This window comes from Panulirus ornatus, chromosome 16 (assembly GCF_036320965.1).
Source record: "Panulirus ornatus isolate Po-2019 chromosome 16, ASM3632096v1, whole genome shotgun sequence".
In the NCBI taxonomy this organism is placed as follows: Eukaryota; Metazoa; Arthropoda; class Malacostraca; order Decapoda; family Palinuridae; genus Panulirus; species Panulirus ornatus.
In genome coordinates this window covers 13,037,410-13,063,735 of record NC_092239.1, presented here as the reverse complement: position 1 = coordinate 13,063,735, position 26,326 = coordinate 13,037,410, and the positions used below count along the sequence as shown (strand labels likewise).

Below are 26,326 nucleotides of genomic sequence, written 5' to 3'. Positions count from 1 at the left end.
TAAGTGGTGTTGAGGGAGGTGTGTGTGTGTGTTAACGTTCATATTCCCCGACACCTGTTTGTGTTTCCTTCGCTACCGTATTCCCGTCTGTCCAAAGGCTCGGTTTCATCCCCTACTGTATTACTACGGGCGATCCTTGTGAGGTTTCTGAAGGGGGGTCAGTTTCAACTATAATGGTAGTTCCCCTTCCTCCTATCGCCCCCTATTTCTTTACGTAAATTTGGCCTGAATCCATTTAAAAAGGAATTCAGTAACGTCATCGATCCTATTCACTTATCATTACAGTCTTTTGTTGTCGAATCTTTCTACACATTCTTTTTCCCATCAACATGGTTATGCACACGCTTGTGTGTGTGTGTGCGTTCAAGGGGCGGCTGAATGTGATTAATTCAAAGCCACGTAAGCTTTGTTCAAGGCTCAGAGAACTGGTATCTTTTCTTCTTTTACATACATATTCTTTAAATGTCTTGAAAACGGAACAGTATCGACCCGTAAGAAACAGGTGGCAAAAGTTTATCAAACAAAAGGGAATCACTCTAGGGGTGGGGAGGAGGTGGAGGTGGGGGGTGGGAACATGGGAAGTGAATCGGTTGCTGTTTGCAGATGACACGGCTCTGGTGGCAGGCTCCAGAGAGAGAGAGAGAGAGAGAGAGAGAGAGAGAGAGAGAGAGAGAGAGAGAGAGAGAGAGAGAGAGAGAGAGAGAGAAGCACCAGTGGTTGCGAAAAGGTTTATTAGATTCATCTCGAGGCGCCTGTAAACGGGTGCATGACAGGCGCTTTTTCAGCAACACCTCGACCTTATCGCGCGAGTCTGTGGCTAAAAGGAGTCTCGGACTATCAAGGCTGACGTCACCTGGGTGTACCGTAGTGTACCAGTGTACCTGAGCAAGGCTGACGCCACCTGGGTGTACCGTAGTGTACCGGCGTACCTGAGCAAGGCTGACGCCACCTGGGTGTACCGTAGTGTACCAGTGTCCCTGAGCAAGGCTGACGCCACCTGGGTGTACCGTAATGTACCAGTGTCCCTGAGCAAGGCTGACGCCACCTGGGTGTACCGTAGTGTACCAGTGTCCCTCAGCAAGGCTGACGCCACCTGGGTGTACCGGAGCAGGTACCAGACAGAGAAGCAGTCCCTCGAGCTCACCGCAAGTGTACCCGTGCAAGCTGTGTACCTTACGCAGACGTCTGTCGCTGGTGCGGTACACCAGTCATCGACACCTACGTGCCTCGGGTTCAAGGTACACACCCGTAATCCCACCTGATTTCTTGTTTGTAAGCTTGTGTCAAAGCCTTCGGTAAGTGTCGCGCGTGCGTATATATGTGTGTGTATGTGCGTATATCTCTCATTAGAAAAGATGTCGGCCGTGAGTGGATGGGGGATGTATGTTTGTATGTTGCATGTCACTGCAGCCGGGCGCTGTGTCGCAAGGTTCACACGGAGGTGGCGGTGGTGCTGTTGCTGGGGATGCTGCCCGTGTGTTTTACGAGGGTGAAATTTACTGGCGTGGCGAGGCAGTGAGATGACAGACCGTCGCGAGACCTAGGATAAGAGAGTTTGGAGATACCTGAAGTAAACAAACAAACAAACAACAAAAACAAGCCGGCCAGTGTAAGTGTTACGTGGTGAGGCAGAGGTGTGGGTGAGGGAGGGAGGGAGGGAGGGAGGGTGAGGGGGAGATATAGGTGAGGAAGGCGTGCGAGTCAGGAAGAGGTGTGGGTAAGGGAGAGGTGTGGGTGAGGGAGGGAAAGGTGTGGGTAAGGGAGGGAAAGGTGTGGGTGAGGGAGAGGTAGTGTGTGTGTGTGTGTGTGTGTGTGTGTGTGTGTGTGTGTGTGTGTGTGTGTGTGTGTGTGTGTGTGGGTGACAGACTCAGTGTGGGTGAAGTTAGAGTGCACGTTTACTTAAGGGGTGAAGGGAGGGGGGGGTGAGTGAGGGGTGAGTGAGGGGTGGGTGGGTGGGTGGGTGGATGGGTGGCACAGGACCACCCAGCTCGAGGTGAGAGTGGGAGGGTGAGGGGGGGAGGGAGGGAGTGGTGTGCGAGAGAAGGAGGGAGGGAGGAGGGAGTGAGAGAGTGAGGGTCTGGCACTGACGTGGAACGGAAGTCAGTGCCGCCCTTCATATACATATTTTTTTTCCTTTCCTCTCCGCCCGGCCAAGTATGATGGAGACTTCCTCACCTACCTCGGCCGCTGGCTGCACAACACTAACACCACGATCATACGTGAACTCGTACATCTTACGATATACATGATAATCAAAACAACGATGTATATACGCGAGTCACGACGCCCTAAGACAGCAGACTTTAACCCTCGAATTTTTGAGAAAATTCGTGAGTATTGAATTTATCGAGACAACACACACACACACTTACACACACACACACACACACACACACACACACACACACACACACACACACACTGCTAAACCAACACAACAAAAACCAACCAGTGGGTTGAGTCCCCGGCTGGCGTAAACACGCCAGGACCGCAGGATAAGTGAGACGCAGGCAAAAACTGGCGGCGGGAGGGGTGGCTAGCGGCCCTGGGGCTGTCTAGCGCCGCTAAGTGGCTAGATCACGCCAGATTAGCCCTCTCCCTGCCTTGCTGCAGGCCCCTAGGTGCCGGGGTGAGTAGGGGGGGTGACAAACAAGGGTGCCTGACTATGGGGGAGGTGGTGTGGGTGCCAGGGGAAGGCACCACTAGGGGGTAGTGGCTACTGGGGAGAGATGGAGCTGGGGGCCTCCACCTAGGATGATGTCTATGGCGGGTGGTGGGAACACTCCTACGGATGCTATGGGGTAGGTGCTGCCGGGGGTGGAAATGACACCACCAGGGTAATTAGAGAGAAGAGGTGCCAGGGGGCAGTGGAAGAGGCGTCTGGGTGCCAATAGGTACAGGGAGTTGAGGATGCCAGAGGTGGAAATAACACCAAGTGGGTATGTCAGCAGAGGAGGTGGAAGGATGGAGGTGGAGGAGGTACCACGAGGACCGGCAGAGGAAGGGGTACTTAAAGAGTAGAGGTGGCTGGGACAATAGGGATGACAGGGGCAGAAAAGATATCGGTAGGAACAGTAGGAGTTGAGGGAAGCTAAAGAGGAAGGGACGTAGGCCAGATGAGGGAGACATCAGTGAGGATGTCAGGGATGAAGGCAAACGGGAAGTGGGAGGTTCCAGGGGTTCAGGTACCCAGGGTTCAAGGTACTATAGGTGGAAGAGAGGACACGAGGCATGTCGGAGTTAAGGCAGCACCTTGAGTAAGGTGGATAGCGAGAGACCACCACAGTGCGAGAATGGTCTGCACCGTCTTGAGCAAGGGAGGTGAGGGTTATGTCCTACAGTCAGAGGTCAGATATTAGGTCAGGGGGTTAGTATATGATCCACGAGTTCAGAGACGTAAACACGGGATGAGTGCCAAGGCTGGAGATTCAGTCACTAGACGCGACCAGAAGGTCGGTACCTAAGCCAAGTCTTGAGTCAGTTCCTCGACCAAGGAGTCGGCGCCACGACCAGGGGAGCCAGAGTCTCGACCGGAATACTAATGCCTTCTTCAGGTGGTCTGAGAACAAAGACAGCGTTACAGCTATCACCAAACGTGACAGAAGATCATCTCGCTGTTATGGTAAAAGGTTCTGTCGTCGAACATATGTTCGTAAAGAATTTGGAGAGCAAGTTGAAAGGTAACAGACACAAGCACCTCCGACTAGAGACAATGACAATGAAATTACAAATCTTTATTTTGTTGACTGGTTTTAATGTAATCGTTACAACACACATCATTACATTTCCCAGCGGTCGACTCGATCTGGATTCCCCGCAATGCACCTTAACTCAAGAACATCAAGTGCAACTTTTAGTCTTTCAAAAACTCACCTCTCCCCACTCACCACTTGATCTAACTCCTTGTCCACCACACAATGGCGCTACTAGAAAAAAAATACAGAGAAGGAGACGAAAGATCACGCTTGGTCCTTTTTACACCAAGAGGGACTCCACACACCAGTCTTCCTGCTTCTCTCCAACCATCACCTGAACCTCATGCGACAGATCAGTTAAAGCTACTGCACCATCTTGCCACCGTCATCTCCTGTCACATAAGTTCCCTCGACCCAGTTTGGGTATCACAACCACAACGAACTCATCCCAGCACACGCAGGCCGCTGCCTGAGGAGTAGTCCGGACCGTCACAGAACCCATCCCAGTAGGTACAGACAGCTGCGACGTCAGCCCCCATCGTCCCTCTCCATCTTCTGTAGACCAGCAGATATGTCGGTGTATGAATGCCCCCCCCCAGCTCAGCCTTAGCCGTGGCTGCCGTTGATTCAATAAACCATGTAACAGGCAATCAAATATCTGGCGTTAAATTATTATACAGAGATATTACTTAACCACAAGGGGAAGTTAATATAAATTGACAACCCACTTTCCTTCTTCCCATATGACACGTACTGTTACATACACGAACGTCCACGTAAAAAAGAAAAAAAGGAAAAAGAAAATGGTAATGATTCTCAGTGAAGTGCTGTTCTGTCGTCTAAATGAAGTGCTTTATCGTCGTAACGAAACGGGGCGGCCCAAACCCCATCAGGAGCGGTAGGGCCAGCCAGGCAAATTACCTTGTGCCCCGCCTATCATCGTCAAATTACAGGTACCAACAGCACTCGGCAGCGGACCGCCATGTTTGACTTCATGAACCATTGTTTGTTTGGGTGCCGAAAGACAACGCCCTTACCTTCGTCCGAATCTCCGCTCGGTGGCCTCACAACAACCTTGGATTCCACGTGCCTACTTCTTCCCGGTGGAGATACGAGTTCATGATTAAAGATAAGGTTCTGTTTAGACTATGTATGAAATGAAAATAGAGATGGGTACTTTCCAGGAAATAACATAAAAAAATGATGTATACGGCAAGGTAAACACTAGCAAAGCCAAGCGTGCTGGGAATGAGATGCGGGCGGAAGATGGGTGACGGCTGCCGAGGTTGGGAGGCCTGGCAAGAAAAGAACTGTCAGAGACACTCCCGGGAGAGAGAGAGAGAGAGAGAGAGAGAGAGAGAGAGAGAGAGAGAGAGAGAGAGAGAGAGAGAGAGAGAGATCCCATAATGGAACAGATACCACGCGATACCATACACACTATTTTTGTGTGATTATGAAACTATTCGAAAAAATAGCTCTCTCTCTCTCTCTCTCTCTCTCTCTCTCTCTCTCTCTCTCTCTCTCTCTCTCTCTCTCACACACACACACACACACACACACACACACACTCACAGGAGTACGGACAAGATGGATCTATAAGGTTAAGAGGCAACACGAGTGTAGAACTCTGTCTCCCTAACATACAAATAGAATTTACAAATAGCAATCGCACACACACACACACACACACACACACACACACGCACGCACACATGCGCACACACACAAACACACACACACACACACACACACACACACACACACAGAGTTTCACACGAGTGTAAAGCAGCCTCGTCATAAAGAAGCAGTACTCACAACCAGTAATCAAACCCCCATTGACCATAGCTGCCACATCCCCAGGCTCACAGGCGAGCGAGTACCCCTACTAGACACGTAGTCTCCCGTCTGCTCCACAGTTTACTGTCACTTACTGTCGTAATTATTTTTTAAAAGTGTCTATTTTTCCATAGCATCATGATTCGCTCAAGCACAATCCTCGTTTTCTATGCATAAATCGAACAGTCGGTAGTACCGAAGCAATTTCTTTTTTTTTCCTCTGGCTATTCTTTGCCTTGCATGCAGAGGCGTGGACACAGCCTACGGTACAGCTAGGACTGTGGTACTCAATGGCACGCCTCACATGATACCCCGACCCCTCCGCTTCCAGTGGTGGAGGCTGGCTACACAGAGGCTTGTCAGAGCTGCAGGTTGTCTGTCTGACATCACCATCATCATCCCACACACACACACACACACACACACACACACTACCAAAACACCTTCCACACACACACACAGGCCTACTCCATCTCATACCTCATCCCTACCACACTCCAGACGTCTCTCTCTCCCCCTTTCCCTCCCCTTCTCACCTTTCACACCTCACAACATCTATAACCCCCACGTCCTACACTCTAACCCCCCAACCTCTAACCTTCCACAACCTTACTACCCTCATATCTACGAGACTCAGCCGCCGTAGCCTCCACCGTCTGCTTCTGGTGTGGGGTAACAGCCTTATCTCAGACGTCGACGCCCTGTCCCGCTCTCTCCTCACCACCACCTCACCACCACCACCTCACCTCACAACGCCTTCAGAACTACGACAACACAGGTCAGGTCAACGGAGGAGTAAAAAAAAAAAAAAACTATGGAAATCACGGTTATGAACAGATATTGCATTGGAGTATTTCTCAACAGCTGTACGTACAGTTCCCCCCCCAGGCTGAACATCTCCAAACACGCCCATTCTCCAAAAAAGAGAAGAACAATCTCCAAGAGATGCGAGCTCGCCATAAAAAATGATCGGTCTCCATAAATGAGCGGTGGTGAATGCGAAATCATCCACAAGCGTTCACGCGGTGATCTCGTCGGAGTGCGCGCGCATTTCGAAAACCGTCTGTGGCGCGCGTACAAAGTGGGTGGGTGTCTTGTCTCGAGCGAGCGAGCCTGCCTCAACACTGGACCTTCAGAGCGCCCCCAGGCCTCCCTTGCAACACACTACAACGAGAATTCTGAACAAGAAAAACGAAAAAGAAGGAAAAAGAAAAATCAACTTGGGGGAAAAGTCTGAAATAAATATCTGCGAACAACGGTGCAAGTTATGTAGATTAAAAAATTTCTTGTATATCTTGAAATATTCCTACGTAACAGAACAGCAGCAGCAGTTCAGGAAAATTCGTTGCAGTTCGAATCTCTGATAAACTTATGTCATCTGAGAAAACATGTCGTGTTTTGCTCCCATCGATGGTAAAACTGACATCGCCATGCTCGTATTTCTGTATCTACGCGAGACTCATCATTATCATTATTTTCAATTATAATCAACTATGCAACACCTCAGCTCGCCATTCTCTCCTCAGTAGGCTAATATAATCACACATAATTCACATGCTTTAGTCATATTACGGTCATATTTCCTGCATATCTATCTATGTATTCATCAATATCTATCTATCTATCTATCTATATATATTCAGATGTTTGTTGTCGTCGGCAGGTTCGATGAGGACGTACGACTACGTCAGTGATGATGATCACGGCGCGCCTTTGCTGCCAGGGCGCCGACAGATTCGACATTAGACGCCCTTACTACCTGTCTACATCATCATTACGTCAACTGATTGTTATGCCAAGAGTATCAATTCATTAATCGAGCGATTAACAATTAATCACCGAACGTAACAAATCACGCACATGATGGATTATCTGCAAATGCTTCACAATGTATGTAGGTCAGTGTATATTACGCTGTATGAGACTGCTATGGATTTGATGTAAATTTAGACTTAAAAGTCGGATGGTCTCGTTCTGTCGCTCGTACCTACTGCATCTCCGTCTGGCGTATGAGATACTGTGGTCCCGACGACCACTCGTGACGAGCAAGCGCACTGGAAGTTGACTGAGAGACTCAGATCTCTCAAATGACTTTGTGTCTCCAAGTTTACTTTTGGCTACGTTTACTTTACCCTTGTGAGAGTTTTCGCCAAAATATTGAAGAGTTGCTGTGGGGAGTGGGGAGGTTAAGAGTTTCAGAATCACGAAGGTACGATGAGATACGATTAATCTTGAAATATCATGTACGAATAATGATTTTCCCTATCTAGAGGCAGAGTAAATGGACGCAAAAGTCTTTAAATCGTCCGGTAAATTTTGAGTTCCTCCTAAACGATAAGAAGACCTTAAAAAACGACAATTTCAAAACAAAAGATACGTGAAGATAGGAAGAAAAAAATAGGAAAACAACTCACTGATCATACACCAGATGATAACTTCTGACACTGAACTGAAATACAGTAAGCCAAGTACAACGAGAACCCTAGAACTACAGTGGTATGGATGTGGGGAATAATGCGGGCCAATGTTCCCCCGTGGTGCGGTTATGAGCCTCGGCGGCTGGTTGGCAACACTGGTGCCCCGCCACCTGGACCCTCAGCCTCTTTCCTGAATTTCTCCGGGGACGTCCCACCGCCAGCCACCCAGGCCTGCCAACCATACCGCTCCACAATATTTATATAATGCCACATGAATTCCTAAACCGTACCGCATGAAGGTTCAAGGATGTACGGTATCAACAGTACATACGAAATGTGGGTTTGCACTGCGTAAAAGTAAAAAGCTCCGAAAGAAAAAAAAAGAATACAAGAAAATCCAGATGATTTTCCTAATTCAAAAATAAACCGATACAGAAACATTGCTACGAAATATTTTGTTGTATTGGCAGTGTAACTGGCCTCCTTTCACGATATTTTACTGGAGGAAAGAGGAACCAAGCTCTTGCATCCGTTCAAACTTACGACATTTGGAGAAGCGATCCGAGGTCGTTAAGCATAAGTACTTCGCCAAACTCACTAGGCAAGAAATTGGTGTATGTATCTGGTTTCGCAATTTTCGCCTTGTCGTTTTTCTTCTATCTATCCATATATCTATCTATCTATCTATCTATCATTACCCCTGCAATCAAAAGTAGTGTCTTCAGCAAAAGTGAATCTACTGTCAGAATATCATATTCGTAAACATTTTCTAATACAAAGAAATAAAAGAAAGATACAAATGATGTGGAACACGTGTTTATCATTATGGTAAGTACAGTGTACGAGGAGACATTGGTAACAATGGGAAAATAAATTCTTATGACCCTAGCAACTTGGAACTGGTAACACTGCGGGTAGACCCAATATTGTTGGCAATATAAAAAAGTATAAACCAGGTAATACTGTATCTAGCCGGAGGTTAGCGACATTCTGAGGCAGTTTAGAGATAGCAGTAAGATCGGTAACCCTAACTTTTTGAGTACGACGGTACGACCCTTAAGTACGACGGTTCGACCCTTGAGTACGACGCTACGACCCTTGAGTACGACGGTACGACCCTTGAGTACGACGGTTCGACCCTTGAGTACGACGCTACGACCCTTGAGTACGACGGTACGACCCTTGAGTACGACGGTACGACCCTTGAGTACGACGGTTCGACCCTTGAGTACGACGCTACGACCCTTGAGTACGACGGTACGACCCTTGAGTACGACGGTACGACCCTTGAGTACGACGGTACGACATTTGAGCACGTTGATAACACTTCCCCTCCTCCCAGGTATGATGATGGCCTGGTCCTGATCTAACTATTAGGGGTAAGGTCGAAGGCCAGGCCATCACACTCAAAGGGTCGTACCGTCTTCCTCCAAGATAGAGAAATGGACAACTGAGTCACGTAATTAGGTATTTAGTGTGTGTGTGTGTGTGTGTGTGTGTGTGTGTGTGTGTGTGTGTGTGTGTGTGTCGGGAGGTCAGCGTGGCCAAGCCTTCCAGGCCCGTAAGCGCGTAGGGCGGAGTAGCTGATCAGGGTGAGTTATGCGCTGCCCTCAGCCAGCAGGAGTCAAGCATTCTTCCCCAGAGCCAATCGATTCTGCCGGAAACAGTCACCTCCTCTCATCCGGAAACGGTCACCTCCTCTCATCCGGAAACGGTCACCTCCTCTCATCCGGAAACAGTCACCTCCTCTCATCCGGAAACGGTCACCTCCTCTCATCCGGAAACTTTCTCTCAACCGGAACCACTCTTTCACCCGGAAGCCCCCAGTCTCCTTCATCTGGAAGTTCTCAGTCTCTCTCATCCGGTTACACTCGATCACTCCCATCCGGAACCACCCCCAGTTACTCATCCAAATACAGTCTATCTCATCGTGAAACCCGTCATTCTCAGCCGGTTGTACGCATTCAGTCCCTCTCATTCGGGAGCGCTGATGTCCCTCTCAGCCGAAAACTCCTACTACTCCCCCGTAACCAAAAACACTGGGATTCTCTCAGCTGCAACAGACATTTTCTCAGCCTCATACGATACAGTTTCTCAGCTGGGTCAGCTAGGTCATTCGCTGAGTCACACTTGAGTCCTTTTCCTGCAACTTGACATCCAGGAACACTGGAGACCTGATCTAGGGAGTCTGATTTAACCATAAGGACGAATGTTCCCACTTGACCCACTAGATCTCGCCCCCCCTCGCTGAGAACAGATGCGAAAAACACAAACACGCTACTCTTGTGGTGAATGATGGGGGGAAATAAGAATAAAGAAAAAATAGGATTTTCATCTTTACGCATCAAGAAAATAATAATAAAAGAAAGAACTGTACGAATATAGTGCTACAACGTGTACCACGTCAAATGCCTCGAGTTTTGAGTGGGAATGTACACTAGAGTCCAACACAGGAACTGCACGAAGCAACACAAATACCAGAGGCGAACCTGCTGATTAACCTCCCAAAAAATTCCAGTGAGCGGACACCCCAGGACCTGTGTTTAACTTATTCTAATGAATGAAAGGGTTGGTCCCGGGTCGTCCCGCAAGCAACCCTTCTCCCTGTGTCCCGAGTGGTCGCCAGGGGACTATCCTGGCGAGGGGAGGCGAGGGGGACTGTAAGGGGAGTCTTTTGGTGCCTCTCTTCCCTTGTTTGACCTGCGTGAATTGAGCTGTAAAGACCCAAGACACAGGAGGGTTCCTGAATGTCACTTGGGCAGGGGTTGTGTGTCGGGCGGGGGGACCGGCTTGTTACAGCTCGCCAGGCTAAGTGGCCAGGTGGCTCTGTGGTAGGGAACGAGGGGGAGGAGGCTCTTCGTGGTGATAGCGGTGGTGGCGTGGAGTGTGGTAGGGGGATGGTGGTGATGGGAAGTGAGGTGGTGGATGGTCGTGGTGGTGGGGATGATGGTGGAGATGGCGATGGTGGAGATTTGTTACGCGATGGACTGTGGTGGTGTGTTGGAGAATAACAATAATAAAGAGAGTGTATGGGGAGAGTAACAAGTTCTGGAGACTGTATGATTATGTCACGGCTAGATTAAGGCCAAGTTATGAGTATTACTAGCGCTCTGGCCTATGTGGAGATGTACAATCATGTGAATTATATAGCCTGTGGCCAGAGATATGGACGCATACCAGAATAATATGTCTAACACAGTGGAAAAAATAGAACCTTTAAGGGATACGTGCAAAAAAAAACCTTCGAGAAATGGCATAACACCTTATTATTAATATCAAGATACCGACAATTCTAAAACTGTTACGAAAGATTGTACATTTACGTGATCAATCAATTTTGTCAAAACTGAATGGTCACCAAAACCCATTTGTGACCTCTCTGCGCCTGCTCGCAGTATGGGACCCATCGTAACCTAGTTGTTGGTAGCAGCAGAAATAAAAGTCAAACTGTAGGGATGGTGGGAACATTACTGGTGGGGATGCTGATGGAGGTTAGGGAGCGTCGGGCGGCTGGCTGCAGGGAAAGTGGCAATGAAGACATTGACGAACAAGCACTATAAATGGTGATACGTGTATCAGGAGGTGGTGAAGGTGTGTTCCAAGATCATGGGGTTGGGTACATAGCTGATTTGCGGGGGTCATGGCCACGGAGCCGTGGGGGGCGGGGTGGGTGTGGTCATGGTCACGGGGTGAGTGGAGGTCATGGCCAACGGGGTGAGGGGAGGTCATAACCTCGAGGTGGTGGGGTTTAGGAGTCAGCCGTAACAAGAGGTCTAGAGGCACAGAGGCTCTCAATCCACCAAGATAATTTATGTTTATGTATAAAACGAGCCTAAGCTGCATTATTACCTGCCATCACTATACACTCCAATACCTTAGGCTCACGTATAAACCATCTACCTACACTACGGGGATACAGACGATGGTGGAGAAGATCATGGTACTTCGCAAGCAACATTATCTCACTCTTCATCACCAGTGACTGCCGGTGAAATGTGGGTATTCCCGTGGCGCCTTCGATGGCTCGACGTCGCAGGAGTCAACGCTCAGTTCCCTTACAGTGTGCAGTTCAGTCCCTCACCGGTACGTCAAATGCCTCATGGATCTTCAAGTTTCTACAGGAGTGCCAGGCATCGAGACAAAATACAGTTCCTCTTCACGTGCGATTTAGGAAGTTCGATACCAAACTGTTGCCAGGCGGTTGGACGAGAGTCGAAGTATCAGCTTATAACACCGTTCTGCTCTCCTGGGTAAGATGTTCTTTTTCTTTCTTGAAGGCAAGTTTCTTCCGGGCAAGGGATTTCTTCTGGAGGATTTCTTCTGGACGAGGATTTATTCATTTTTTCCAAATGAGATATTTTAGCCCGATAAGGGAAATTATGTATTCCAGGAGAGGGATTTCTTTCAGATCAAAAAACATTTTTTCTTCTCAATGAAAGACTTCTTCCGGATAACATAAATTTTCCGGATAAGCGGGCAAGCGCGAAAGGTTGGAAAATACCGAACGGAGGAGCGCCACCTCGCTGAGGACGCACTCATAACCGAACAGTTGTGAGCAGATGGAACGTGCGACAGCAGCCCCGCTCTTCATGACCTGACGGCGAAGAGAAACCACCAGTTTCTCTCGTCGAGAAGGACTGATTCGGGCCGTTCATTACGCAACTCAATAAACAACTATAAGCACCAAACGCTACAACCAAGGTATCCGAGAGTATAGATAGGATCCAACACACACACACACACACACACGTCACTGGGTCCAGGACCTCATCATCGTTTCCGAAGGCTTATAAGGAGACGAAAGGAGCAGAGACTGAATCCACTACGACCGGATTCAGAAACTCTCCTTATCACCAGGGCCTTTGCTTCCCTCTCTCATGATCAGCCCCCTTGGCAGATGTTATCACAATGGTCATCGTCGATATCATCATCATCATATCGTTGGATATCATCATTACTACAGCATTCACCATCATCATCATCATCAAATTCTATCGTTCATCCCATCTTCAACATCAGCACTAAGTCAAGGGGTCAGTACCTACCTTGTAGTCGACTTGTAGATGTGATATGGAGGGAATACGTTCTACATCTCTCACACCATTACCATTATCTCTCACATCACCATCACTATCATTATCACCATCAATATCATCATCATCATCAACATCACCATCATCACCATCAATATCATCATCACACCAGCTCACCCTTGCCGAGTCTCGCTACTCACCTTTCAGTCGACCTCCTGAGCGTGAGAGACGTCGACAAAAGCAACTTTCTTCACGACTCTCACACTCAACATCACTATAACCATCACCATCACTATCTCCACCACTATCACCACCACCAACCACCACCACCACTACACTTACCTGCTGAATCATATGCTGGTACTGGGGGTGTGAGGGGTCGAGTCTCTCCAGGTCGTGGGTGAGGGCGAACTCCGTGAGTGTCTTCCAGGGCGGTTGGTAGGCGGTCACGTCCAAGGGCGTGGGCGGCGCGTCGGAGTGCACGGGCGGCGACGCCACCAGCGGGATGCCCTGCATCGCCCCGTACGCACCGTACCGCCCGCTCTGTACATGGTGCAAGTTGAAAAAGGCTTAAAAGAACATTTAAGCCACAAGTAACAGTATATATATATATATATATATATATATATATATATATATATATATATATATATATATATATATATATATATCACTGATCTTTGAGAAAAAATGTAAATGATAATAACTCAACAAGAAAATATAGGAAACAGTATCTGAAAAATATTAACCTTTGGCTTACAAAAAAGAAAATGAATCTGTTGGTTTTAATCTTGACATATTTTTGATAAACTACATCAAAGAAAATGTGAAAAGTTTGGATGATTTTTTTATGCAAACTTTTGTGGCACGAAAAAACATGAGTCGCTGAAATATGAAAATATAGAAAAGAAATTAATAAAAAAAATAGAAATGTATGATCATAATTAAACAGAAAAATAATGAAGCGAGGGAACAATGAATAAAAAATATGATAAAACGAGGAAATAACTAAATGGGGAAAAATCAAGGGTGAAAAAAGAGAGAAACTTGGGCCTACCAAGCACTATGGATTATCATCAAAATCAATTATTATCATTATTATCATTATCATCATCGTTATTAATATCATTATCATTATTACTACTACTGTTATTACTATCTTTAAAATTATCATTACAATTATCATTATTGTTATTACTATTGTTATCATTATTATTAATATTATTATTATTATTATTATTATTATCATTATTATTATAATTATTATTATTATTATCATTATCATTACTATCATTATCATTATTATTATTATTATCATTATTATCATTACTATCTTTCTTATTGCTATATTCATCATCAATTATCATTTTGTAATTCTGGATCCCTTTTGTTAGGGTTCCTGGGGCTCTGAGGTCTCACGCCACGCAGGAGCAGGGAAGTGATCCTCTCACTCTCGAGCGAGCGAGCGGGTCCTCGGCGAGACTGTCGCCCTCGTATCCCTCCAGCACAGAGCCTCCTCTCACACCAGCTGTGGCCACTCAAGAGCATCATCATCATCAGCTGACCATTCCCAGTGAATCATTTTTTTACAATTTACGACAGACATCGTCATGGTCTCTTCATTCACTCAAAGGTTCAGACGCAAAACTTTCGATAAAGGTAGTAGTGACTTGATCTTTAACCCTTTAGGCGTGATGGCAAGACGACCCCTGGCTACACGAGCTTGGTCTGGCCTTTTGACCTGACCCCGTAAGGTACTGGATAAAGGTCAGGCTATCATACCAAATAGTCCTATGTTCTTGATTATTGGGTTATGGACAACAAAAATGACAATTATTTGACGTTTAACGAAAAGCTAACATTGATATATATATATATATATATATATATATATATATATATATATATATATATATATATATATATATATATATATATATATAATAGGTTTGATGTATTATAAAGAAGCTAAAGTCGACGTATTAGAGACTGATTTGATTTGTGCGGGTAACCCCGGCAAGTATAGTGTGCCGCCCATGCTCATCCTGTGTGCGGCAGCGCAAAAGGATTCTTCCACCTTCCGTGTCAGTAGGTTGTCGACAGCAGCCGCCCAGGGACGTAGTACTTCCCTCATAACCTGAAGTGGTGTCCGGAACCCTCTTACACCCTCCGTGTTATGACTGCTGGTCTGACTTCCTCTCCCATCAAAATCAAGCTACCAGGACAGAGCATATATATATGTTTTCCTCACGTCATTCATCAATCCTTCTTTTTTTTCCCCTACTGTCTTCAAATGCTTATTCTCTCCTTCCATTACTCATTGCAAACATTCCTCTTCGTTATGTTCTTTATTGCTTCATTCTGTTTCGCTCATAGCTCGACCACGATCGGGAATTCTGTCCTTGGCTGCAGCCAACGCCAGAGAAAGCGAAGAAGGCATCACACATCCCCATGTATCTACAGGAGGAAAAATAGATGGCCATACTATCGATAACGACAGAAGAGAACCTGAGGGTGCTGCAGAGACACATCTCAACGGTGGAATCCCATCCTCAGGAGGGTACAAACCCATCTCTGATACAGGTACGAGGTCCTGCCTCTCTTGTAAGGCACAAACAAACCTGTCTTCCAGACAGTACAAACTCCAGCCTTATAGACTTTTCAGTTCCGTCCTTGAGACAGAAAAAAAAAGAGAAGAGGAGAGTACAAAGTAATCCACCAGGACGGCTATAAAAATATATATAAAAAGAAAAGAATCCAAATATAGACAGTACAGAGCACTACCTCACACTAGACAAACCGCAAAACCCAGTCATATAAAACTCAAACCTCGACACACAGCAATGCCCACATCCTCGACTCTCTCCACTAAACCCAGCCATCACACACAACGGGAACCCGTCCTTGCCCACTCCAGCCAAGACCTCTACTGCCACAGACAACGTAAGACCAACCTCAACATATGCTGCTACTAAACCCAGTCTTAACTCGGAGGAAGAGAGAGAGAGAGAGAGAGAGAGAGAGAGAGAGAGAGAGAGAGAGAGAGAGAGAGAGAGAGAGAGAGAGAGAGAGAGAGAGAAACCCAGCCTCCACGGACCGAAATGAAAAAAGAAAAAAGAAACCTGATTCAGTATAATGGAGAGAGAGAGAGAGAGAGAGAGAGAGAGAGAGAGAGAGAGAGAGAGAGAGAGAGAGAGAGAGAGAGAGAACCAGCGTTGCCACATCCAACGAAGGCTTCCAGACCTCTCAGCATCATCATATATAGAGGGGTGGACACGTCGTCGTCAGTCCTTTAGCCTCTTAAACCTCTTCCCTCTGTACACCTGCCACATTCCCTTTGTCTGGCAACATTTCTCATCCATCATGTCCGAAATGTATTCGAAGTGTCCGAACTGACTCAGCCATCAGTTTGACTCGGGTACTCTCGTCCTTATCGCCAACTAATGCATGCAGTAGTTTTACTGGTGATGCTGTCAGATAGCGCCGTCTCCGAGGGGGAGAGACCCTCCCGGTTCCTTACCCCGCCCCTCTCCTCCTTGGAGTCTCCCGTCCCATTGTCTCGATTTCTGGCATTTTTTTTTCTCCTCCTCCTCCTCCTCCTCCATCTTCTTCTCCTCCTCCTCCTCCTCCTCTCCCACATGTGGATAGAGAAGTTCACGAGCAGCGTAATATAAATCCGATGCGCCAACTTTGGTTGTGGGAGGATGGGTGGGTTACGGAAGGAGGGAGAGGCGCGGCGTGTGTGTGTGTGGGGGGGTGTGTGCGAGTTATTGGAGTGGCTGCGAGGTGTCGCCCCTCCACCACCGCCCACTAATGGAAGGGACGTTACTGTAATGGTTTGTTGCAATTAAAATTTCGTTCGAAACCTCCCCCACGGCCCGGACCTCAGCGGACGTCTCGACACCCCTGGGGGTATATGAGGTCTCTCTCTCTGTGACTTCCAAAGGGCGTGGGGTGTATGGCGGAGGAGAGTGGGGGACCACGACGACTTCTCTATGGACGTTCCTTCAAGGTGTATAGCTATGCGGGCGAAGGCGGTCATGGCCAGCTCTGGAGAGCGACTTCACATCAACGAGATAGAATGCGGACGCCGAGAGAGAGAGAGAGAGAGAGAGAGAGAGAGAGAGAGAGAGAGAGAGAGAGAGAGAGAGAGAGAGAGAGAGAGAGAGAGAGAGAGAGAGAGCTGCCGGCCGGCATACAGTGCTACGCACTTATCTCAGTCCCGTTTCTGCGACAGCTTCGACATACCGGGGCAGATAAGGACGGAATATAGGGTTCAGGGTCGGAGGCGAAGACGCAAGACAAGCCTTCCGTTAGACGGGTGAGAACGGTGAACGTCTGGCAACGGGGCTCCTGCTGAGTCACTGACATCGTAACAGGAAAATGATGAACATCAAACATTATCGTAAAACATTATTATTATTATCATCATTATTATTACTATTATTATTATCATCATTATTATTATTATTATTATTATTATTGTTGTTATTATTATTATTATTATTATTATTATTATTATTATTATTATTATTATTATTATTTTATAATTATCATATCATTATCATTACAATCATTATATCATTATCATTACCATTATTATCATATTATTATCATTATCATCATTATTTTGATTATTATTATCATCATTATTATCATTATTATTATTATTATTATTATTATTATTATCGATATCATCATTATCATTATTGTTATTATCATTATCACTATTATCATTATTTCATGATTAGTGTTATTATAATGATTATCATTATTATCATTATCATTATCATTATTATCATTTGCATTATTATTATTATTATCCTTATTGTAATCATTATCATTACTATTATTATTATTATTATCATTATCATTATTATTATTATTATTATTATTATTATCATTATCATTATTATTATTATTATTATTATTATTATCATCATTATTACTAATATCATTATTATCATTATATCATTATCATTATTATCATTATCATAATTATTATCATCATCATCATCATTACTATCATCAACATATCATTATCATTATTACTATCATGATTATTATCATTATTGATTATTATCATTATCATTATTATTGCTATTATTATTATTATTATCATTATTATTATTATTATCATTATTATTATTATTGCTATCATTATCATTATCATTATCATTATCATATCGTTATTGTTATCCCTATTATTGTTATTATTTCATTATCATTATTTCTATTATTACTATTACTCTCACTATTATTATCATTACTATTATCAATACTAATATTATTATCATTATTATTATCATCATTATTACTATTATTATTATTATTATTATTATTATTATTATTATTATTATTATTATCATTATTATTATCATCATTATTATTATCATTGTTATCATCATTATTATTATTATTGTTATCATTATCACAATCATTATCATTATTATTATCTTATTATCTTTTTTATTATCACTATTATTATTATTATTACAATTTTTATTACTATTATTATCATTATTATTATTATTATTATTGTTATTATCATCACTATTTTTACTAGAATTATTTCTATTATCATTAATATCATCATCATCATTATCATAATGATAATCCACACTAGCATTTAATCACCAGGGTCAGTTGACCTTTGTAATCGTAAGTACTCCCCTCCTTTAACGGAGATTTAATAAATGACAGTTAATTATATCACTTATATGACTAGTAACGATAGTAACTATCATTACTATTATAATAATAATCATTGTTATTATTATGACTATTATCATTACTATTATTATCGTTATTATCATTATCATTATCATAATAACTATTACTGTTATTATTATTATTATCATTATTATTATCATTATAACTATTACTGTTATTATTATGATTATCATTATTATTATCATCATTATCATTATTATTACTATTTTATAATTACTATTACCATTATTATGATTATTATTATTATTATTATTATTATTATTATTATTATCATTATTATTATTGTTATTATGATTAATATTATTATTACTATTATTATCATTATCATTATTATTATTATTATTATTATTATTATTATTATTATTATTATCATTATCATTATCTACGACCCGTTCACAGAGAAGTCCTGGGGTTATACCCTCGGGCACGCCCTATCCAGGGGCTACTTAGATGCTCTAGGGCTGCACTTCACTCAGTAGCAGGGACAGGATAGATACAGATCCCTTTGAGACGAGAATCTCTTCGACGAGACAGTTCCCTCTGTTGCGTCAAGTGGCCAATGATACAGCCCTCGCCAAAAAGGTGACGTCGCACGTCCACTGTGAAAGTCAAGCACTGGCGAAGTCTGGCAACACCTAGGGAGAGAGAGAGAGAGAGAGAGAGAGAGAGAGAGAGAGAGAGAGAGAGAGAGAGAGAGAGAGAGAGAGAGAGAGAGAGAGAGACTCGCCTGTTGGCTAAGTGGTCGTGCCGTATAAGGAATTACATCCATACAAACTGGGAAATATGGGACGTTTGGTATGAGGCTGTGTGTGTGTGTGTGTGTGTGTGTGCCAGGGGAGGATGGGGACCTTCGATGGGGTGTGTGTGGTCACCCTGAGGGAGTCATGCACACATACCGACTCTTATTTCTTTTTAGTCATCAGTCTGTCATCCATGCTCTGTAGCCATCAACTTTAACAACCAAATTTTCTTCAGTGACCTCTTAAATCTTCCGTGTACGTTAATGAATATATATATATATATATATATATATATATATATATATATATATATATATATATATATATATATATATATATATATATAGGAGGCGACTAAAGTGGGGCTGGAAATCCTCACCTCCAGTTTTTACTTTTCCAAAAGAAATAACAGAGTAGGGGGCCAAGTGAGGATTTTCCCTTCTAGGCTCAGTCCTCTGTTCTTAACGTTACCTCGCTAACGCGGGAAATTTCGAATATGCATGAATATATATATATATATATATATATATATATATATATATATATATATATATATATATATATATATATATATATATATATATATATTAATATCTCATTGGTGTTGATTAATTTTTTTCAATGATAAGAAGTGGCGAGACAAATTTACAAGACAATCAGTGTTGTAGAAGGGATTATATATGGGAACACGATAACACGCTGACATATAAGGCGATACAAGATAATGGTATAGTCTAGTTAGAATAGAGGTAACGGGTATATTACCAATGACCAGGTACGAAATTAGGTAGAGACTTTGTATACCTGAAGTTGATGGCTGGACATTTCCAGAGTGGGGCGGGTGAGAGGGGATCCACCCTGGTATGCTGTGAGTCAGGGTCCTCGTTGGATATGCTGTGGACCAGGGGGCCTTACAGACTGCTGACTGGGAGCCATCCCTTTGCTACGTTGTGGATCAAGGACCCTCCTTGATGATAAGATGTGGACGGGTTGCCGCATTTGATGCGCTATGGATCAATGGTCCTCCCACCCTTGTTATGCTGTCGATCAAGAGCGTACCCCTTGATATTCTGTGGATCAAGGGCTCCCCCTTTGGCATGCTGTGTATCAGGAGCGCGTCGCCCCTCCTCCCCTTCTCTCCTCCTCGATATCCTGAGTGATTTTCCTGTCTTGGCACGCGTGGCGTTCCTGCGCCCGTCTTTGAATAACTGTCGTCAACTATCGTTAAATTGTCTATCACCGTCGTCTATCACTGCTCACGCAAATCAGTCTAACAAGCTGTTCACTCTCCCGAATATAAGGGAAGAACAGATTTTCGCTTATTTGGTTCGGTGCAAGAAAAGTCCTCCATTGTTGGAATACCGGTGAAAGTGAGAGAACGGTGACCTGAGATTAGCCTACTTTAGTAACCCACAGTGCACAGGAGGTAGTGAGGAGGTCGATTTATGGTCTTTAGAAACAGCCACAAGACACGACAGCTGTGTGAAGGTGGTTCCTGAAATGGCCACGATAACGAGATAGCTGCAATACCGATGCTGAAGACGGCTGGGGTGTCGAAGAAAAAGGAATCGTGACCGGCGAACGTCTCCAGCAGACAGGTAGTCGTCAGACGGTGTCTATAGACGGAAAACCTTATCCTACGGACAGGTGATGGCCAAGAGGATCCTCGCAAAACAGGTGGTCGTCAGACGGCTTCTTAAGGCAGGTGGCCACAAGAAACCTGACATATGGAATACTGACAGAGACATACGGAAACCTCTTCACACGGGAACATTCGTCACACACGGCGATTTGGGATTGAACCTCGAGCCATGCGTGGCCCCCCGTCAAAGGCTCAGCATATCTCGGAATCAAGCAATTCCCTGACGCCCCTCACAGGGAATAGCAAAACTTAACATGACAAACAGTGAGTGATGAGGGCACGCCTCCTGTAGGAGGTAATCAACATAGCGCCCAGCCCAGCCCAGCCCAGACCGACCCCAAGCACCCCACGAAGACGCACGCAGCTCTTGACGCTGTAAACAGAATGTTTCACATCGACAACTTTGTCGAAACTCAAAGTTAAACGAAAGACTTTTTTTATTATCATTTTTCTTTTCTTTTTACCCGAGCGACGACGACGTGATGATAAAGACACAGAACTGCCTTTGACAGCCGTAAATTATTCAACTAAAGATAGTAATCAACAAGGGAGGCTTGAAACTACTGTAAGTGTGCGAAAGAGCAAAAGTTTTTTTTCTTTTTTTCATGAGCGCTGCTAACGAAGAAGGGACTTACGTTAGTTACAAGTGAAAGCAATGAGAACCGAAGGATGAGGATGCAAACATGAGGAGTTAAACCCGAAGGGTTTCTACAAATAGGCTTTGCAAAACGGAATGCAGACAACGAGGCAACGCGACTCATATGAGAATAAACTAAGAAAAATAAGAATAAACCAAAGAAGGACAGAAAGTGGGAGGAGAGAGAAGATATTACAATGGAGGTGAAGAAAATTATATATGATGATAAACGAACAAAATCTTATCTAGTTTTGGGTACAAACGAAGAGATACAAAACACGAGAGGGAAAACACACGGGGCACAAAGCAAAGAGGGAGGAACTACGGTTTAAAGTACAGACAAAGTAGTTGACGGGAAATGGTTATCGACACTGCTGAGATGGGCGATGGTTCGCTTCGACACATATGGAAAGTCGAAAGTGCCAGTACATGGGGGGTAACTGGCAGACGGTAGGACACAGGGGAAGTGGGAGGTAGTGGGATGTGGGGAAGGGGTAAGTTCTGGGACTTGGTGGGGAAGTATGAGATGCAAGGGCATGTGTGGGACAGAAGGAGGTGCTGGGACATGAAAGAGCAGGAGTTATGAGTAATATCAGCGGCTTCTGGAAGTACCAGGCATGAAGACCAAACCCATTTTCATGATCAATTAGTTCTAATATACACTTCCTTAACTCATCCTTGACTCAGCACCAATCACCCAACTTTCCCTTTGCCTCCTCATTTCTTTCCCTCTTACTCCCTCATGTAGCCCCACCGCTTTTTTTTTTTTTTACTCACTTACTCATCGGACGAGTTGGTGCTCTCACTCACCACTCTTTGTACCAACATCATTCACTCATTCCGTATCCTACTCATTAACTATTCCTCATTCAACACCAATTTTTTTTCTCAATATCTAGATTCCAAACCACCAACCACCACCACCCTCTACATTCGCTTCCTACCCTTACGCTTACCCTCAAACTAAGCTATTCTTACACACAGGCAGTTTACCCAACACCCACGTACTTAGCCATCTTCCCCGACCCTTTAGTATCTCCCTCTTGACAATGCCCCACCATCTCTCTGCCTTCCTGGTTCTTCCCGAGCAAAAATCCCCTCAGCAAAGTCGCCTAAGTTTCATCTCTTACGGCACTGTAACATATTCAGGCCACGCCGCAGTAACCTGGGACGCACATATGTGTATGTATGAGCCACGCAAGTCTCTGTAACCACACACGCACATATACATACATGCTGGGGAAAGACGGGGGGAGAGAGAGAGAGAGAGAGAGAGAGAGAGAGAGAGAGAGAGAGAGAGAGAGAGAGAGAGAGAGAGAGAGAGAGAGAGAAATCTATTAAGTCTATATAAATCAACATACAACGGATCTAGAGAGAGGTACACGAGCAATACAACCAGAACAACAGACAAACAGATGCACCTGCGGATGACGACCACCAGGCTCCCAGATCTGTAAACACAGGGAGAGAGTTACTAGTCTGGTCTGGTCTGGTCTGGTCTGTCTGGTCTGGTCTGGTCTCTCTGTATGATGGATTGGCCAAGACAATTGGTTGGCTGCCTGCAAGCGTCTACACACTATTAATTGGAGTGGCAATCCAATGCATAGTCCTGAAGGATCTCCATCATGTCTCACACACATATATATACACTCACACACACACACACACACACACACACACACACACACACACACACACACCAAGCAGCAAGCAGGGATAGGTTAGGGGAACAATGGAATCAAGGTACTGTTATAGCCATGATGAATATGTGACTTGGTGCTGTAGCGAATGAAAGGCCGTGCCCAAGGGGAAGGAGCAACCAGGGACACGGTGTAGGCTGGGGGTAAGGAGACGTCAAGAACAAGGTGTGGCCAAGGACCATGAGAATACAGGCTCAAGGTGGGGGCAAGGACCAAGGAGTGGCCAAGGACGCAAGTCTCGGAGACCCCATGAGAATCATGAGTTAACTACAAATCCGTCATGTTTATCAGGTTGCATGGTTCCCCCATGAGCAGCAAGCATCCCCCACACGGCAGGAGGTGGGCGGGGGCAAGGCCGAGGTGGGCGTGTCAGAGGAGGTGTGGTCCTAATGGTAGGGAGCCCACTGCCAAGCACAGTCAGCTATGGTAACCACCTACACTCTCGTGTGACACCCGTGGCTACGATAGCCCTACGTGGCCTGTGGCTACGGTAGCCCTCGGCTGCAAAGATAGCCGTCAGCAGCTCGTGGTGGCTACGATAGCCGTCTGTTGCAAAGGTAGTCAGTCGTCAACAGCCCATGTCTACGATAGCCGTCTGTTGCAAAGGTAGTCGTCAGCAGCTCGTGGTTACGATAGCCGTCTGTTGCAAAGGTAGCCGTCAGCAGCCCATGGTGGCTACGATAGCCGTCTGTTGCAAAGGGAGCCGTCCGTTGCAGAGGTAGCAGCCGTGCGTGGCTACGATAGCCGTCCGTCGACATATCACAGAAAATATATAATATTTTTTGACTAATGGATGCATCCGGAATAGCGAATCCATTACTGGCGCTGAGCGGCACAGTTCATGAATTAACGAGCAGCCTACCTAATTCACGGATCAAACGAACAATACTGAAAAGCCACACGCGCACGCACCGTCGACGATCCCTCGGCTCCTCTAGCGCCGCCTGGCCTCTATGCCCCCCGCGCCGCCTCTGTCGGTAAGCTGCCTAAGGGCTGCTCTGTCGGCCGTTGCAATATTCACGGTCGTGCACGTATCGCCATTTGCTCCTCCATCCTCCCGCTGGACACTCGCTGCTGGGGTCTTTATCCTTGGTATGGTCGCTTGGTGGACCACGATGGGCGATAGTGGCCCGGTGGACGTCGGTGGGCCCTAGTGGAGACGCTGGAGAACCCCGGTGTATGCTGTTGGTCCCAGTGGACGCTCGAGGGCCCTAGTGGACGCTGGTGGCCCAAGTGGATGCTGGTGGCCCCCACTGGACGCAAGTAGCCCCAACAGACGCAGGTGGCGCCGTCCGTCCCGTGTCCCTGTGGACGTGGTGTCTTCACCCAGGCCTCGGGTAAGGGAGGGCGGGGGGAAGGGGTTATGGTCGTCGCCTCTGTGTCCTGGTGAATATTTGTGAGGACGACGCTAAGTGCCATTGTCCAGTTAACCGGACCAGCGACCGGAGCACCTGTCCGGTTATTCATTTATAATGGCATCAGGGTTAGAGGGAGGAGTGGGGGGGAAGGTGAGGGAGGCGACGAGGAGAGGCAGATTACCTCGACTCCACTGCAAGAGCAACAACCAAGTCGAGAGTAGCTTCGAGCCTGAACATTCGGGCCCCGATACCCCAAAGTCTCCTTAACTCCATCCTTCCACCTCCTCCTTGGGTCTCTCCCTTCCTCCTTGCCTCCTCCAGGTCTGAACCGTAGATCCACTTCAGTGTTTCCTTGCTCATCTTCTCCATGTGTGGTTCTTCACGTCTTGACTACACTCTCCTGTCATGTTTATATGGACATGACCCAACCTGTAATGAATGCCAAGGCCCTCTAGTTAGTAATCGGTGCTGTACATAAATGTCCAAAGGATCAAGACCATGTATCATATACACGTATTTGACTGATTCCAGGTACATTATATACAGCTTGTGTTGTGTATTGCGTCACGTCTGGTCACGTATGGAGCGAAGTCGTAACAACATCTTGATCACGGCAACGTTACTGGTGTTGCTGCTGCAACAATAGCGCGTTACCTGACTCGTGTAGGTGCAGCAGTAACGCGTTACCTGACCTGTGTAGGTGAAGCAGTATCATGTGGCTTCACCAAGTCCAGTGGACACACGGACTTGATGTACGGCAATCAGATCCATCCAGGAAATTGCCTATAATGAGAGGCACAAGTTGAGGTCATCCCGGCGGGAGACAGGCAGACGTGACAGACAGAGACATACAGATGACGTAACAGACGGGGGGCGTCATCTTACACACACACACACACACACACACACACACACACACACACTTCCACATTAACGTACATAAACACCAGTCTCTTAACACGGACCAAGACAAGAGGGCTCGCCACCACAACTTTCACAATACATCACCGATGAGGACCACGTCTGTGGGTAAGAACTTGGCCAAAGAGCAACAAGAGGGGACTCTCCCACCTCCGACCCCCATCCAACGAACGAGATCTCCGCCGCCTTGGAACGGGCTCGTCGGGATCTCCTGTGATTGACTACTCCAATCAGGGTTTACTCACTCGCGCTCGGGAATATTTACCGAACCTGGGAAGGTAAACTAGAGTTTTCCTCCGGCTTTTGAGAAGATTATAGGCGGGGCAGACCCAGGTCGTGGGCCGACGCTGCCTGCCCCACCACCAACCACCATCGGTTCCCTAGTGTAGGTACTGAGCAACGAAAAACCACCTTAGCTCCCGAGGTCGAGCGTTGCCCGGGCTACGTGTAGTGTGACCTATGACCCGCTGTAGCCAAAGCCTCATGTCTGCTGCTGTCGCTGCTGCTGCTTCTGCACCAGAACCTCAGGATTTCTCCTCCGTCGTTAGTGATCATTCGTTACCAGGGAACGCCAGGGAAAGCAGGTGTTCCAGCGGGAGTGCGGACTCTCCACG

General features: G+C 45.7%; 1 protein-coding gene across 9 annotated transcripts in view; it reads right to left on the bottom strand.

Annotated features, from left to right (window-relative positions):
- The window catches only part of LOC139754149 (insulin gene enhancer protein ISL-1-like), a 478,425-nt gene that overhangs the window by 177,449 nt on the left and 274,650 nt on the right, over positions 1-26,326 (bottom strand). For all 9 annotated transcript variants that reach the window (XM_071671298.1, XM_071671297.1, XM_071671290.1 and 6 more), the window contains exon 8: positions 13,324-13,524. In XM_071671298.1, coding sequence (XP_071527399.1) covers positions 13,324-13,524 — 201 coding nt within the window. The remainder of the gene's footprint in view (positions 1-13,323; positions 13,525-26,326) is intronic.